We start from the raw sequence: 17,891 nt of genomic DNA, 5'->3' as shown, positions 1-17,891 counted from the left end.
GCGTTAGGGTTAGGTTATAACCCTATATCGCAACAATTTTAGGGTTAGGGTCAGGTTTACAGTTAGATTTAGTCTTAGTCACGTAACCTAAACTGGCCAATGAGGGGCACTGCTTATGGATAGAATTTCGGTATATTGATACGGCAACCATATGGATAGCCACTGCCATCTTTAAATGAGGCAAAAATGGGATAAAAGTGAGTGTAATGTCCTATACAGGCACATTGTTAAGGTCCCTGTCTTTGCAAAGTGGAATCAGAATAATTTATTTTATTTATTTAGTTAAACAAGCCATGCTAGAACAAAAAATGGCATATTAGCTTTATTTTGAGTGACCCTTGAGCATAAAAGCAAGAACAATGTGTTTATTAGCAAATAATTTCTCTAAAAGGACAGATGAATAAATGGATTAAAGCTGCTGGAGACATTTTTTTTTTTCAGATAAAGACATAGTGTTGGCTTCAGATCAATAAATCAAAGATCATTTGCTTGAAGAAAAGATGTAAAAGAAATCACAGTAAGAATGAAGGAAAAATACTTACATGCATCTATCTACAGGACTCTATATCCCACAATGCAATGCAATGCACAAAACTTTCAAACAATGTCAATAAACCAAGGGCCTACAATATGAAGCTGGATACGTATATCCAGGATATTTCTCCATTAGCAGGCTTCACTTAACTAAAGATGTTCAATCCCAGAGCAGCTGTCCTACAAAGCTGGTTATCAACACGTTAATTCAAGGCAGGTGTTTCCAATCTGGCTGCCTGCGCGCTCACATACAGTAAATGGGGTGGACATTGCAGCGTCTGACTAATCACAAACACAATCAAACCATGCAGAGCAATTTACGTCACAATGAGGAACAATTCTTGAAAATTAAAATTAAAATCTATAAACCAGGCCAAAAACAACAATGCTAGCAGGAAAACTTCAGACTGTTAATGCGTAAAATTGTGAGATTTAATATTAATCCATCAGAGAATAAACAGACACACTGATCTGTTTTATTTTATTACGGCACAGACGTGTTTCTATTCACGTATCTGCCTCATTTTGTGTGCAGTCTGTGGCTCTGATGATGACCCAGCCAACATCATAAGGTATAGACATTATTTTATCTTTCCTATATGATGTCATTGGGTAAATGAAAAGCACGATAAGAGGAAATCTAGCTTCGTAGTACAAACCCCAAGTGTTTACCGTGGACATCAAAACAAAGCAAACGAAACAAAGCTTTTTCAAAGATAATTTCAAACAAATCATTTTTGATTTATTGAACTTTTAGATCTACACTACGTCTTAATTTAATTAAAAAAAAAAAAAAAAAAAGATTGTCTCCAGCAGCTTTAAACATTGTACTTTGGCTCTTTGAAAAACACATTCAAACAATGTACATACAGTGCAGTAAGAAGAAATGTCACAAACTAATTTCCACTTTTGTGACTTTTTTCTTGGTACCTAGTTTCAAAATTAAAAACTCTTTACAAACATAACCACATATTGGTTCTGAAAATTAGGTTTTAAAGAATCATGTTATAATTAGTGTTTTCACAAAGGGTGGAGATGTTACTTCAGCAGTCCCTGAACACACAATGCTTCAACTGCAGAGGTCAGATACATCGTGACTTCAATTACCAGGAAACATAACGGGACATTTAACAAGTTCATTTCAAAATTACCTGTGGCCCCTATTAAGGACAATCATTTTAGTTCAATTCAGTACTGGAAGAAAAGCTCCTAAAAAATCTCTGGCTGGATTTGTGGTATTTCTCATCTTGTAAATGACACCTTTGAGAACAAGCTCTAGTAGTCTCGTAGGTTTAGAGACTGCTAGCAGAAGTGAGAAATTCAGCATTGGCCAAATGCCATAGCAGAGATATGAAAGTAAATGAACACCATTCTTTTTTTCAATATGCAGTTAGATGGGTAATAAAGTATTTTCCAATTTAAGCATACAATAAGATACGTTCATTTGGGAGTGAGCGAAATGTGGTAAATTGTGTTGTTTCTGAATGACAGTGCACGATATAGAAGTTACATGTGTACCAGTGTCCCTCAGTAAAAGAGATCTCCTTGGCTTAACAAATCCTATTGATAAATGTGAAAAGGTTTTTCTCAATGAAACTCAATGTCTTTACAAAAGCATTGCTTTGTAAGCTAGTGAAAAATGTGGTTTTCATTTGATATTGTCCTTCAAAATACTGCCAAATGAAACCTTTAGCTAAGTTCAGCAGCTAACAGAATAACACATAAAATGTGTAACAGTTACATAAACTACTCGCTGTAATTAAACTAGCATTTTTTACTTTAAAAATTCCTACTTACATGACATACTTAAGCTGTGTTCAAATGTTTTTGAGTTACATGATGTGCGTGTTTGCTAACGTTAGCTTCTTAGTCCATACAATTGCACTTTACATTTGATAGTGAAAGAAGTTGTGCTCATTTGAAGATAATCCTGCTAAAATACACAAAACAAATTGTTTGGTTAACGAACTTTAAAAACTACAATTATTTAAAATGCACTAAATTTGATGTGCTTTGTGAACCCACGTGAGGCTGGCATCTCAGTTAGCCTGTAAACATCTTTACCCTGCACTTTATCCTACAACATAATGACGTAAGCCAAGTTAGAATCCAAGAGAGGACCGATACAAATATAACTCCACACTAATAGAATTGTATTGAACTAAATATTCTGAATTTGTTGTGGCTTTACCTTAAAATATACAAATTCCCTTGTTTCTCTATATTTTAGGCAGTCTGACCTTTCATTCAATGTTGTATAAGACCTCCGTCCCACTTGTGATTTTTATTAACTTCAGATAAAATAGACATAAAAACTCTATTATCCATAATGTTGAAGCCTGGGTGCTACATTGATATTCAAATTTATCATACAAACTGCATGCTTCAAGTTTAACATTCAGAGCCCAAAGTTCAATATAAAATGCTAATGAGTAATGTCTGACATACCTTGAAAACCAAATGCAAAAAGCAAAAAGTTACAAAAGATTTTCAATGTGCCTTATGAACAAAATTAGAAACAAAAAGCCTCTCTGTAATTATAATTTTTTAACGTAACAGGTAAACGAAAGAGGAAAAGAAAAAAAAAACTATATATCATGTCTATGATACACATTTTATGGGCTTTAAGATTCACAAAAAAACCTTTCATAATTTAACTTTAGTAAATTATGTCTTACAAATATATCTTTCGGAATTTCCAAATTTTGATTTAAAAAAATCGAGTGCTTGGTCCTTAGCTCAACCTGAGATCCCAAATTTTGACACTGATTCAGAATATTTCAGTTGAAAATGAGGGTTGCGAGGCCTTCTTTTCACCTAATCAATCTTGAACAAACCCTGGTTAGACAAAAATAATTTTGCTGCTCACAAGAGTGAAAAATTTGTAAACACTAGTTCTGTGGGTCCCATTAGAGAAATGTTTTGGCGCTTTTTATATTTGTGGTGCACAATCGGATGATCGCCTGTCAGACTACGGTGCTTATGTCATCAGCCTCATCAGGCTTCTTGGGTTTGCTTGGGAGGGACTTGAGGTACTCCAAGTGGCGCCTAGCATCCTCTTGATTCTGACGAACATAATACACCACATAGGAAATAACCATGGCAAACCAACCAAACATGGTCACCAGCATGGCGTAGTCTGTGGTCCTTTTGGTCAGGTTACAGAGATCAGCATCCACTGCCAAAAAAGGTCGCCCCTCCTGATCGCGAAGTTCTGAGCTCCTGCAGAGAACACGAGTAGAGGCCTCGTGATTGTGTGCCATTCCACCGATGGCCTGCTGGAGGGCGCAGTCACAATGCCAGGGGTTATCATCGACAATGACGTGGGCCTTCAGTCGAGCGAACGCATCCCTGTGTACGCTAGTGATCCGGTTGTGGGATAGGTCAAGCACCTGTAGAGTTCCCTCAATGCCACTAAAGGCCCCTTCCCCTAAAGTCTCTACTGCGTTGTAGGATAGGTTTAGCTCCCTCAATAGCCTGAGTCCATGGAAGGCTAAATCTGGCACTGCGCCGATCTGATTGTGGTCCAGCCTCAGCAGGACAGTGTCTATAGGGAGGCTGGGGGGAATCTCTTTCAGGCGAGACTGACTGCAGGTGACATTGAGACCATGGAGGTGCGGGTCGCGCAGGCATATGCAGCCTTTTGGACACATGCTGGCCGAGGGAAAGCACAGCGCCATGAGAACAAGACTCTGCAGGAGTAGGCACATGGGGATGGAGCGTGTCAGCCACAGGTCCAGCAGAGTCATAGCGACTGGCCGTCAGCAGCATCCCGTCCAGGGTCAAAACTCCACCGCTGGACTTCTATACACATTTCATTGTGAGAATTATCCCGAGCAATCCGCCGACTGGAGGAAATGGCGTGCAGACCAATGTTACCATGCTGAAATGAAACAGAGCACAATAAGGGAGAGGAAAGGTTGAGGACATCTATAACAATGAATCAGCTCAAGTCTAACAATCCATGTTCTTTGGTTTAGCTGCCCATTGGATTCTTGTGGTCAGAATCAGAGAACTTTATTTATCCCCGGGGGCAATTCAGTTTGCAGTAGTGGGTTGGGTTGCAGCAAGGGACAGAACATTACACACACATCCACATTTCATCTTGTCAGTCAGTCACTATGCAGGAGAAAAAACAGACAGCCATAAAGTAGCTACAGCAGTTACAACAGTGCAATAAAGTGCAATAGTGGCAATAAATAAATAAATAAAAATAGATTCAACAGTACATGAGACATCCCATTTAGCGTTTGCATATCTATTTGTCTTCCTGCTGCGAGCGATATAGCGCCCCCCTCCCCAGAGAGCATGAGGGTGAACCTCTCTTTAAGAACATGATGTGGATGGCCAATGATGTTCCTTGCTTTTTGGAGCACCTGCCTGCTCCATAGAGAGTGCAAATCAGGAATCTGTACACACATGATCCTGGCATAAGTTTTTTACAATAATGGATAGGCTATTTTTGTCTTTCACTGACGATCCATAAAACCAACACATGAATGAAAAAGTTAAGTTAAGACTCTCAATAAAAGAATGATAAAACGCACATTAAATAGGTTTAGATACGTTAAGAGTTCAGTTTGGTGACCATTTTTCAACAGCTTAGAACCTGGAAGTAAATGTGTAAGTGGGAGTTGTGTGTCTCTGTGGGTCAGTACTGTGATAGGATGTTTTACATATCCTTATTTCATCAAAACATCATCAAAGGATTATTTATTCTTGCTGAGAGTTGATCATTTTACTAGATACTGGATTCTGCTAGCAAGGCAGGTACACAACTGGCACACACAGTGAACATCTATTCTATAAGGACTCCCTATGTGAGTCAGAACAGGAAGGCTGAAATGCTTCAGTTATTGTGCAACTTGGTTTTCTTTATCCAACCTTTAAAAAAGAAGCAGTTTATCAGCGACACTATCGCAAGTCAAAAACACCATTTCCATAATATTTATGCACTTAATGAAACACATATAGTCCAAGGATTTATTTGCCTCACGAAGTGTCTGCCACATTCATAATGCAGAAGACAGAATAGCATTAGGTCTTTAAACAGCATATTAAACTGCTCACACTGGAAAAACATTGCTTCTGCTTTAAAAAGTTTAATTTTCTGCATAATCTATTTTTCTTCTGTTTGCAGTATAAATGCATTGCCAGTGGCAAAAAAATGGCAATAATTAGAATTTCAGTTTTCAAGCTCCTTTCAAGAAAATATCAGTACTAAATATGTACAGGTTTGAGTGGGATGTAAAGTTTAACAGCATGACTTCTTTGCTTGTCCCTTCCCTTTCTTCCTTCCTTGTTTCATAACACGCAGGGAAAATAGGGGGCTGACATGATGAATGCCACGCTTGGAGGCAGCGTCATTTATCTGCTGGCAAATAGTAAGCGAAAATATTCAATAACAGTGGATGAATAGGAGAGGAGATGAAGGATTGTCTGCAGTGCAGAGGACCAGAGCGGATTCAGGGCTCCCAGAACTGTTTGCCCAGCTGCTGCAGCTGCAGCTGCTGCTCAGTCACCAGAGGCCAAGCCTGTTGTTTGTATGGAAGCTAGCTTTGTGCTGGATCCATTACAGCGCTCGTTAACACACGGCCCCATTAATGACAGCCTGTCATTAAAGTTTGATAGGCTAATAAATCACTGTACTCTCCAGGTGTGGTCAACAGGAAGAACTGGATAAGCAGAAATTATAGTTAGGGTGCATTCACACTGACGGATCTTTTAAAACGCAAGAGCATTTAAAACACTCGTTGAGTGTTGGTGCTGTGCCAGATTTAGCCTTCCATGGACTCAGGCTATTGAGGGAGCTAAACCTCTCCTACAACGCAGTAGAGACTTTAGGGGAAGGGGCCTTGAGTGGCAGTGAAGAAACTCTACAGGTGCTTGACCTATCCCACAACCGGATCACTAGCGTACACAGGGACGCGTTCGCTCGACTGAAGGCCCACGGATAGTCCTCCATGTGTTGGCAGTGTGAACATGCAAACAAACTCGCACAGGCGAATTCTAGAGTGATTGGTTCTGCCGGTCTTGGAGCGTTTCCAATCAATGTCTAAAGCTATTAGATGCGCTGTGAACACAAGCGAACTCAGAGCGGACGAAAAACAGGAAGTATTGAAAATGACGTCGAAAATTGGGAAATTATTGGAATGCGGCCAATACAGCAATGTGTTCAATAGCCTGGAAAATACGGTAGTTGGTAATGTTGGAGAGTTAGCAAGATTTGAAAGTGGTACCGGTTCTAAGCACCACCCCCTCCTCCCCTTTCCATCAGTTTTCATTCCAAAGCCACACCCCCACAAAGTTGAACGTGCAGTAGGCATAATGAGTGTGTGCATGTGGGGAGGAGGAAAGAAATGAGGAGAGCAGGGCCAGGACAAGACCTGAAGGCTTCTGATTGGTTCTTTCCAGACGGACCGAATGGCAGGGACTGGTCAGAGTTTATTTACAGATTTGTAGCTGCTACACAGGTCTGGTTCTTTTCAATATTTTTCTTGAATACAGATTGTATTGACTGCTCTAAGGATGGAAGAACCAAATTCACCCAGAATAACAAAAATTGTTTATGAGCAGATCAAAGACTATTGCTTTGAGCATCATTAGTTTGCAAGAGGAATGAGGGGAATCATTATAATAGCCTACTGCAAGCCCCTGCCATGTTTTATTGACTTTTGTATTTTAAGTGACTAAAAGATGTGGTAGCAGTTTAGTAATTTAGTAGTACCACAGACTATAGATAAATTATCCACTTTGACATCTTAAGGCGATCTTCCCATGTATTTTAACAACTGAATTAAAAACATTACATGTTAATGATTGCCATCGTAATATGATCTTTCTAACCCTAGTGGGTTATAAAAAGGTTACTTTTTCCAGTCAGCTTGGAACCAAAAAGCCTGACATCAAAAGTTTTTAGCCAAAGGCAAACAACGTGCTCCTACTCAGCGCTGTTGGTATGAAAACACATGAGACATGATTGATAAATAATCAAATCACACACTGTGCTAGTTAGAAGTTAATTATCATGTAAATAAGACCCAAGGTTAAAGTCTAACATGAGCAATTCTTGAGTTAGGTAAGAATATATATATATATATACACACACACACACAAACACACAATTATAGTAGCAGTGTTGAATAATCCAACCTCTTCATCCTCATGTGCATCCAACCATTAGAGAAACTATACTGAGCACAAAGAGAGCGAAACACGGCCCTCCCCAGGCCAGACATTGGATAAGATCAATTCAAAAACTCCAGGAATGTCTCGAGGGTCTCATCCCACCTGGCAACCTCCCACCCCTGAAACCATTGATGGTTCTGACCAAGACTTGTTTGTGCTTGTGCGCACTAATGTCTCCACATTAAACGAGCAAAACGCTCATTTCAATAGGGGCGGTCAGCACCAGTTCTGCTCGTGCACTAATGATTGCTGCAATCTTAGTGAATTCTGCACAGCAGGTGAGGAAACTGCGTCACTAAAGGATTTAGGGAAGCAACTGAATTACCACCCTTTGATTCAGACCTTTGTGAATCTGGCCCTGAGGGTGTTACATTTCAATAACCTCAGATGCACCTGTTCCATCGCTCTGCCTTTTATAACTCATATTTAAACACTGCATTGTGCCTACTCAGAGAGTTTGAAATTTTGTGTAAAAACTTTAAAGGGTTTTTTTTTCATTTAAGTCACAGAATAACAACAACTCACTGACATGGTGCAAGAGGATCCCACTTCTGGATGCCAAACCACCTTGATTCACAAAATCTAAACATCCACACATATAAATGGACTCAATTTTAAATGCTTAACACAAGTGCATTAAAACGTGGGAAGATATGTTTGTTCCCACACAAAACTTGTAAGCCAGAGTTCCAGTATGTGTGGCTGAGATTATCTTCTTCGTCAGGTTAAAGGTATTCTAAAAACGCCTCTGCGGGGATTCAATTTTTTTTTCTCAGTATTTCAGGCACTCTCTGCTCTGGTTATGAAACTCTCTGCCAATATTCATTCTTCATCTAGAAAGCAGTAAAAGAGCTTGGCCAGGAAAAGAGAATGAAAACATCTCATTCACAACATAAGAACAAAGCTGCAGGGAGTAATTAATTAAAAATCTATCAATGAGTGTCAAAATAAAACCTAGTCACCACATACGTGCAGATTCATCAGTGGAGGATAGACAAAGAAGAAGACGAGCCAGACTGTGGGAAGGTGCAAAACACTCATTGGGACTCCTCTGACTTCATTATCAAACAGATTTGGCAGCAAATAAATGAATGTTTTACTAAGTTACCACAACACATAAATGCACAAATAGTTGTGGATGTGTGTTACACCACCTCACAGATGGAGGACGAGGGTTAGAGTTAGAGGTCGACCAATTATTCAGCTGATGGCCGATATCTAAAGCAGATTTTGGAAGCCGATATTTGAGACTGATATACTTTTTTTTAAAGCACATTGATTATGAAAGACAACTGAAACACTCTTAAATTAGAAATTAAATAAAATACACCAATAGAACTCTTAACATTTATTGAACTTTAAATATACCCACACACAACCAAGTGAAACAAAAAGTACAGGACGGGTAAGTAGCAGTAAAGCACGACAACAATACAATGTGTAATGTGCAAGTCGTCGGATTAAACTAAATACCTGTTTTAGGTATAACCACTTACTCCTTCCCTTTGTTCACAGCCACCAGCATTATAGCTAAGCTTCACACTTGTCACCATATGCACAACTACAACATCACATCTCATTCTCACTCTCCCTGTTCCCTTCCCCCTCACCCAGGTGTAACACTGCCCTCTCTTTTTATATCCTCCCTACTCCCATACCAAAGTGTGTTTCTTAGCCTTCCTTAGGGAGAGCTGGTGATATATATATATTTATATATATATATATAATTTATTCGGCCGATCTTGAAAAAAGTCTATATATCGGTCCGATATATCGGCTGACCTCTAGAGTCCACAATGCCATGGATTCCCTGTGTGATTTCCCCAGTGTGGATAGATTTAGTCGCATAGCATGAAATGTATTGATGGAAAAATAAAATATGTGCCAGTCAGTTTTTAAATAAACACTGAGAGTTGACGTTCCCAGCAGCGCATACTCGACCAGAGCATGTGTGGAACTCATGGATAGTGTGGCGATGGTGATATAAAACCATAAAAAAAAACGGGGTAAGCAGTGACACTGCATGTCCGGAGGAAGAGGAAGTTGTGTTTGTGCAGACTGACGGGAGAGAAAGTTGGAGGAATGCCAAAATACAGTAAAAAATCCATTCAACTCTGAACCAGATAGCAAAATAATAATAATTTTGCCATCAAAAGCCCGGTCTCAATGTTTTGTTTTTTTTTTATATATAAGGAAACAATGTTCAGATGTTAGAGTTGTCACTAAAGCAAAAAAAATAGCTTTAAAGTCACTGACAGGGTTTTTAACAGTTTTTTTTTTTTTTTAGAAAAAGGCTTTTTTCTCAGCTTTTTGCTGAAGAAAAGAAAACTGAAGATTTGTGTAAAACTTGCTCTATTCAACGGCTGATTACAAAAGAACAAATTCTTTTTGATGAAAGTAGAGGCTTCAATCTTTCAGATTTCAGATAGTCAAAGTAGAAAATATTCTGTGGGTCTTTAAAATCAGTCAAAATGCTCAAAAACGTCTAGCACTGAGGGGGTAGAAAATCTGAAAATGGCTGGCACTGAATGGGTTAAAGCTGTTCTGGGAAGTAGTGAAAGCACCGACTCTTAAAATATGTATTTTAAAACAAAATAAGCTATAAAAAATGTACTTATCGATATAGGAGATATTGTAATTTTCTATATCGCCAAAATAGAAAACTCGATATATCTTGATTTTCCATATATCGCCTAGCCCTAGTCATATTTCGTCCCTAATCCCATTCAAAATGTTGCGCTATGTGTTGCATTCAAATAGTGATCATGTTATTTTGTAACTGAAAATAATTAGTAATAGGTGTGTTTTTATTGTGTTGTGATGAACGTGTAGATTATTATGACTGCATTCCAATCTGAAAACACACTGATACAAAGACAGGTTTAGCTGATGGTGTATTAGCTGAACTAGTGATCATTTTACCTTGTGACAGCAGAAGAATTACAACTCCAATCACACATCTGCGTGAGGTTTTGTGTAAAACGTGAGGGTGTTTCATTGGTTGGCGGTGAATAAAGGTTTCATATATCATGTTTTGGGAACATATTACACATTTGCATGTGATTTCTTCCTGGTAAACGGTGGCTGAGGGTTAGCAGTGTGGCTAACGTTCTTGTACAACATCTGAAGCACAATAATATTAAACTAAAAACAGTGGTTGACTCTATTAACCATATTTTGTCATCTAAAAAGAAAAAGATGATGAAGCGGAAACAGAACAGAACAGTGTAATGTGAAGCGGAGGTAACGTGGAATTTGGGACATTTTTAAACGGAAAACCAGAGGCCCTACGAATGCTCTCAGCTCAGACCAAACGAAAGTATTGGAGGTGACTTAGAGAGAACGGCATTGTGGGTGGGCAGGAAAAAAGAATATCGCTTTGGAAACATTTTTCCTCAGTAATAATGCATTTTCTGACAAGGTATATTTGGTCAATTAAAGCAACATTTACTTCACTCCCACAGAAAACCTGCAAGATATTTAGATTTTTAACCCAAACAAGGAAACAAAAAGATTTGGGGGTTATTGCACAAAACCAGGATAGGGGATAAAAATCGGCTGTCCTTGATAAACTTATCCCCAAGTCGGTTGAACGTAAGTCATCCCTGTTGTGGCTCTGCTCTCAGTGCTGTGAGAAATGAGTGTTTTACAGAATGTCCATGGTTTTCATACATGTTTCTTCACTTAAATATTACAAATAGTCCTTTAATTTGTCCATTGACTTTTGGTTTTAGTCCATTTTATTATCATAGTTTATATAAAAAGACCAGGGGTGGAAAGAGTACAGAAAAAATCTACTTAAGTAAAAATGTTACTTTAATTAAATTTTACTTAAAGTAAAAGTAAAGTTACTGATGTAAAAATCTACTTGAGTAAAAGTAAAAAGTAGCTTACTTAAAATGTACTCAAAGTAAATGTTACTTAGTTACTTTTTTTCTCCCCCATGCAATAAAAAAAATTAAAAAGAAACATATCAAATTAGGTCCTTTTTTAATTATTATTATTAAAGAACACCATTTCAAAATAACGTGCATGAGAGCGAGACAGGGTGTGGCAAACCTGATAAGTAAAATAAATGTCAAAGATGTCAATTCGATGAAGTAAGTGCTTGTGTCAATACATCCAATGTGCCAGAGCATCCAATAAATCATCTCTGAAAGCAAGAAGCGTGTACAGTATGTTATATAAAGTCTATAAAACATTCTAGGTGGAATGAGCCGAAAGATGAAAAAATTATACTGACGCCCCAGGGTGACGTGCGCGCGCCTACAAATACGGTTTTATATTAATAATAATATTTGTACTTAAAATCACATGATCATTGCGCAAAACTGCTGATCAAACACCTGTAACTGTTATAAAAAGAAACGCGCACACAATGCGTAAAGACACACAGTGGCTTATCAGACACTGCTGGAGGACGAGGCGCACGGAAGACCAGAGTCGGTGCTTGGCAGTATTAAATTGGGGGGCATTAAGAAAACTTCGGGGGGCACAAAAACACTCTGCTCTGATTTGCACAATATTTTCCTTATTAATAAAACACCAACACTGAAAAGTTAGAGAAGATACAGAATAATCTGACTTTACTCATTATGACTGCAATGTAACTAATAGAATATGTTTTTTTCAAGTGTTTCCGAAAAACAAGAAAATGGATATTGTACTGTTGGATCTGAAGGGTTTCACATTATTCTGACTCACTTTTTAACTTTAAAATAACTATTCATTCCATTTATTTTTCTGTCAGGCCTCTGGCTATTTTGTAATACTAATAAATCCTGCTTGTGGAATTCCTGTCAGAGGTTTGCTTCAGGGTGTGTGTGTGTGTGTGTGCGGAAGCAGCAGCAGCAGAGTGTTAAGCTGCTAAGTCACTTTCTTGTCATCTTCACCTCTTCTAACCACAGGAATACTCCATTTCAGATGATAGTCCATTGTTTTGTCCTATCGCTGCGTCACATTGGGTCACAAACACGTCAGATTCTGTCAAAGATGATACGAGGCGATGTAAAAAATCCAACTCAGGTGTTTGGAGCTGACTTTTTACAAAATGTGGAATAGCAAGGAAGGCAGGAAACCTTGGCCCTCTGAGGCTAAAGGAATGTATATCACTGTGGCAAAACTGTTATAAAGTGATTTTTTCATAACGCTGCCCCTTTAAAGTGAAACTGCACAGCCGACTAACCTTTAACACATGGTTATTACATCTAACTGAGGGACACATAGCTGTTACCACCTGCTATCGCCTGTTTTGCTTGCAATCAAAAAATGTTGCTTATTTTTTTCACGACGAAAAGAGCTTGTAATCAAGGAATAATTAGCCTGCTGTGGAGAGGCACTCAGTGACTGGAAGCTCGCTGCTGATTTCACAACAGCAGGGATAATAAAGCAAGGTGGCTCCTCCATGACCTTCCAGCAGAGCTTCTTTAAGCCAATGTGAAAGGTCAGAAGATAAGCATGCAAACCTCTCTCTAAGTGGGCCTACTGAGAAAACGCAGTTTTCAGATTTGATCCACTCCATTTAATTTCACGTGTTTAGGATAAAGTATAAATTAGCAGCCCGATTTGACTTATCAGTCTTTACAGTTTGCCTTTTCTAATTTATCAGTGGCTTTACAGTCCTTATATTGACAATATTTTTTATTGAGATCTCCATTAGCATTAGCACCTGGCCACAGCTACTCTTCCTGTGGTTTAGAACATAAAATTGTTCATAAATAGTACATACAACATTCATATAAAACATGCATACATATTCATTCCTACTTCATCGGTGTGTAACGATTCATTTTAGCAACGATTTGATTTGAATCACGATTTGTTGTTGCTAATTCGATTCAAAGACGATATTGGTTCATTTTGTACGAGTCAGTGACTTGAAATCGATTTAATAACTTTTTAGCCAAAATAATCATTCAACCAGTTTGACTGTGAAATAAATCCCTGAATACAGGACAGTGCAGGTGAGCTTTCATAGATTCCTGATGTTTCTTGTAAAGGAATCATCTACAATTGTATTATGAACATAAACAAGTAACATATAATGGCAAATGTATTCACATTTTATTTGAATTAAGTCTAACCAACACTTCAGTTTTAATTAACAGGATGTTAACTTCTCTGCTCTCATTTTCAATACTCAATACGTTTTCAATAATAGTACATATTAGGTTTATCAAACTCTTCTGCTTGATTTTTATTCATGGAAATAATACAATATTAACATGAAGTGCAACCAAGATCTGTTCAGGTTAAATGTGTGGTGGTTAAACTTGATATATTTTGCTTAATCATGATAGTGAAGCCTGAGGCATCTGCAGAGCTAATGCTAACGAGCTAATGCTACATGCCCTGCTGCTCGTGCTGCTGCAGTGAACGCTGTCAAAATGGCCTGGTGGTCGACGGTCAACAAAGTGAGCGACTCCTTTAGAATGTCTCCGTCTGTGCTAAAGCTAGTGTTTCCACACACTGGACCCCAAAGGTGGTGCCATCCATTTATCGCTCGCCGACTTCGACTCATGCTATGTTTTGTTGTCTGCTGGCGCGTGACATTGGCCGATAGAGTTGGCGTAAAGTCTTTATTATCAAAAGAGCACATCTATATAAATTATGCTGTGCTTAAATCCTTTTTTTTAACCTTTATTTAACCAGGAATATGTTTAACACACGTGTAGTGTTGTTTTTCACAAATAAAATACTTATGGTAGTTTGATTGAAACATGTTTATTACCTGTCCATGAGAAATGTCGCCAAATCAGGGTTTGTTTGGAATCCTCTTAAAAGCCACAAGTCCCTCCACCTTTGAAAAGCAGCTCTGTTGCAGTCACGAATACGTTTATCCACAAGCTTTGTATCTGGACTTTTCTTTAGTTTTTTAGTAGAAGCTTTGGAGTTTTGGAGCGCTCCTCAATGATGCTATGCTGCTCAGAGTGACGCCTGTTACCAGCCTGGTTTTAGTGCACAGTTAGCGCACGTGCATTCACTTTGATTGACAGTCTCCGCTACAGGAAGTCGAAGCCTATTGGCTGGATGATCAGGAGGGACTAACATTCACGTATATGAATGACCACCGGCAGTAAATCATAGTAAAAGACTAGTTAGGTATTTTTTCGCATTTCAAAAGAATGATACATAAATATAGATTTCTTAGAAACTCCGGATATCAGCTTTAATATGTGATCTATACATTTGAATTTGAAATAGTTTATTAATCCCTTAAAGGGGGGGTATTATGTAAATTCAACTTTTTCAAGAATTATATCATGTTACTATGTCATTCCCTCATTAAAAACATGCCTGGAGAGTTAGCACCTCATATGCTAATGGGTCCTAAATCAGCTGTAAAATACACACACACACACATATATATATATATTTATATATATATGTGTGTATATCATCTATTTCTTACCTATCTATTCCTTACTTTGTTAGGCTTCCTATAATCAATGAAAATATAGATTGTTGTATTTTTGGTGTGGGTGTTTGAACCTTTTTTGCGTCAGTATACCCCTTGATTTAATTTTTTTATGAAATGGTCAAATGTGGGAAAGTTTGATATGACATATTTTAATAATTGTTAACTATACATATGTGTGTAGAGCGGTAACATGGTTCCCCAGTTTTGGATTCAATTATAATTGACAATTTTTAATTGAAATGTCATGGCAATCACAAATACAAAGTAAATGATTACAATTGAATTACGATAAAGATTTTTTAAAGTTACAATTATAGGGTCCTGTGGGTCGGCCCCTAATAATAATCAACTTATACTGGGGTTTGCATTGTAACAATTGCATCGATGAAACTAGGGGAAGATACATGCCCATGCATATTTTATTTTATTTATTTTTTTTTTTTTTTTGGGGGGGGGGGCATCATCCCCAGCCTCTGTCACTGATGTGGTTAACCTCATCTGTGTAGAATAGGGCAAAACCATGAGGCTGTGATTGTGGGGTGTATTTCAGTCTGCAGTGTGAGGAGGACACATCCATCAGCTCAGCCTCCCATGATGTCACAATAACATTTAACTGCCGCATGCATCAGATGGACGTGTGTGCGTGTGTGTGTGCGTGTCCTGGGCAAACATATCACAATCATCCATGAACAATGGCAGTCTGACACGCATTGTTTTCCACTGTGACTGAGTGGAGAAAGGAACAACGTCACGCAGAAACCATTCAAAAGCATTTTTATTTGTGCATTTGTAGACGGAGAATACCAAACTCACTGCTCATGTTTAAACAAGTAGCACTACTGTATGACATGTATTCATATGATATTAAAATCAGGCAAACTAGGGGGGGAAATAAACCCCAACAAAGATATATTCATACATTTTGTATGAAGGATTCTGCTTTCCCCACATAGAAAAATATCCCAAAATTAGGGGTTGATGGTTAAAAAGTTTGAAATATGAATAGGAAGAGGACATTTATCAACTATATTGTAAGCCGAATGAATGGTTATGGTTTTTGCTTCATAATAAAACATTCGTCTAAATTGTTGAAGCAGTAATATTTCAGTACCGACCCAAAACGTTAAACTCTTGTTTATTTTTCAATGGCGTCCGTCATGACGTTCCCGGTGAAAACATCACGCATCAGACCACCTCAGACACAGGTATTAAAGCATTGTTATCAATCGTCCTCAATGCAAACTATGAAATAACTATCATCAGTCGTGTTGATCCAATGAGATAAAACGGGTGACGGTGGACAGACAGACGTGGATCCAGACCGACACACACACACACACACACACACAGGCGCAACAGGCGGCCGCTCACCTGCTTCCAGCCCCAGGCACAGGCTCAGTGCAGCGGTGTCCCTGTCACATGAGGCCGGTCCGGGCGGAGCCGCGGGCTGCTTGCCGGCCGGAGCGTCCATCCCCGCTGTGGAGCCTCATGTTTGGGTCGGTGGTACGGAGCAGCAGAGGCAGACAGGGAGGGTCTGCTCCGTGGATGCTCACACAGCGCCACCTCCAGTCTCACCTTTCACATTAAAACATTAAAACACTCATTTCTAATACAGGTGCTTCTCTGTGGACAAAGCTTTTATTTGACTTCAGTTCTGTGTTTGACCTTTTTATTATTATTATTATTATTATTATTATTATTATTATTATTATTATTATTATTATTATTATTATTATTATTATTATTATTATTATCTTTAAATATAATAAACCATTTTTTTTTTTTTTAAAAACATAATAATGTAACGTCATATGCAATGTAGCACTACAGTGAAGTCTGTCTCTGAATTTTTCCTATCTTGTTGAGGAATAATATATTATAAAACATAATATTCTGTAAGTGCACAATAAAACATCTTATTTAGAATTGTGAATCAATTTATTTGACTGGTCTACGCAGGGTTCCCACAGCTTCCGTCAAATTAAATTCAAGACATTTAAAAATATATATATATTGCCATTAAAATAAATTTAAGACTAACTTCACAGTAAACTCAGTTATGGGGAAACCCCAGATCAATTACATAGGGTAAGGGTACATTTTAGTGCAGACAACTGGCGGACCCCAAAATAAACACAAAATGGCAGTAAAGCACACACATAAAAATCACCAAGGAAAGTCATAATTATGAGTTAGAAAGTCATAATCATGAGAAAGAAAGTCATAATTATGAGATAGGAAATCATAATTGTGAGAAACAAAGTCATAATTATGATTTAGTAAAGTCATAATCATGAGATAGAAACATTTTTAGTCCATCCATCTGTACCCATGGCACTGACCAGAAATCTTCATTTGTTGTCCAATAAACTGAGCTACTTCAGCCACATCAGTTTTATCCTTTCAACGCCAGAGCCTCTTTTTGCTTAGTATCTTTTCAAGGGTGCGTTTACTCAGCATATTTCTATGTGAATTTGCAAGCAAAGAAAGTATTTCATCATTTGTAAATCCCCGTCTAAAGTAGTCTTTGATAGTCTTATCAGCCATCTCTCAGTGTCAGCTCACCACATGAACAAGATGCTGTGAATGTGTTTAAGTATCTCATAATTATGACTTTCTATCTCATAATTATGACTTTACTAACTCATAATTATATGACTTTCTTTCTCATAATTATGACTTTCTATCTCATAATTATGACTTTCTTTCTCATAATTATGACTTTCCTTGGTGATTTTTTTTTTTTTTT

The 17,891-nt window shown here is 38.0% G+C and overlaps 1 protein-coding gene across 1 annotated transcript; it reads right to left on the bottom strand.

Moving 5' to 3' along the window:
* Positions 1-1,345: 1,345 nt before the first annotated feature.
* On the bottom strand, positions 1,346-16,687 carry lrrc3b (leucine rich repeat containing 3B). The gene is made up of 2 exons (XM_028461267.1): positions 16,514-16,687; positions 1,346-4,417 (listed from the first exon to the last, which is right to left on the bottom strand). The coding sequence occupies exon 2, from the start codon at positions 4,281-4,283 to the stop codon at positions 3,501-3,503; it is 783 nt and encodes a 260-aa protein (XP_028317068.1). The 5' UTR covers positions 4,284-4,417; positions 16,514-16,687; the 3' UTR covers positions 1,346-3,500.
* Positions 16,688-17,891: the final 1,204 nt, after the last annotated feature.

Source organism: Gouania willdenowi, chromosome 11 (assembly GCF_900634775.1).
Source record: "Gouania willdenowi chromosome 11, fGouWil2.1, whole genome shotgun sequence".
Classification (NCBI taxonomy): Eukaryota; Metazoa; Chordata; class Actinopteri; order Blenniiformes; family Gobiesocidae; genus Gouania; species Gouania willdenowi.
Note: the sequence above shows the minus strand (reverse complement) of the source record. Positions and strands in the feature narration are given on the sequence as shown.

Bases quoted from the DNA above. Each gene is read 5' to 3' on its own strand.
- lrrc3b (XM_028461267.1), bottom strand. From the start codon at position 4,283: ATGACTCTGCTGGACCTGTGGCTGACACGCTCCATCCCCATGTGCCTA.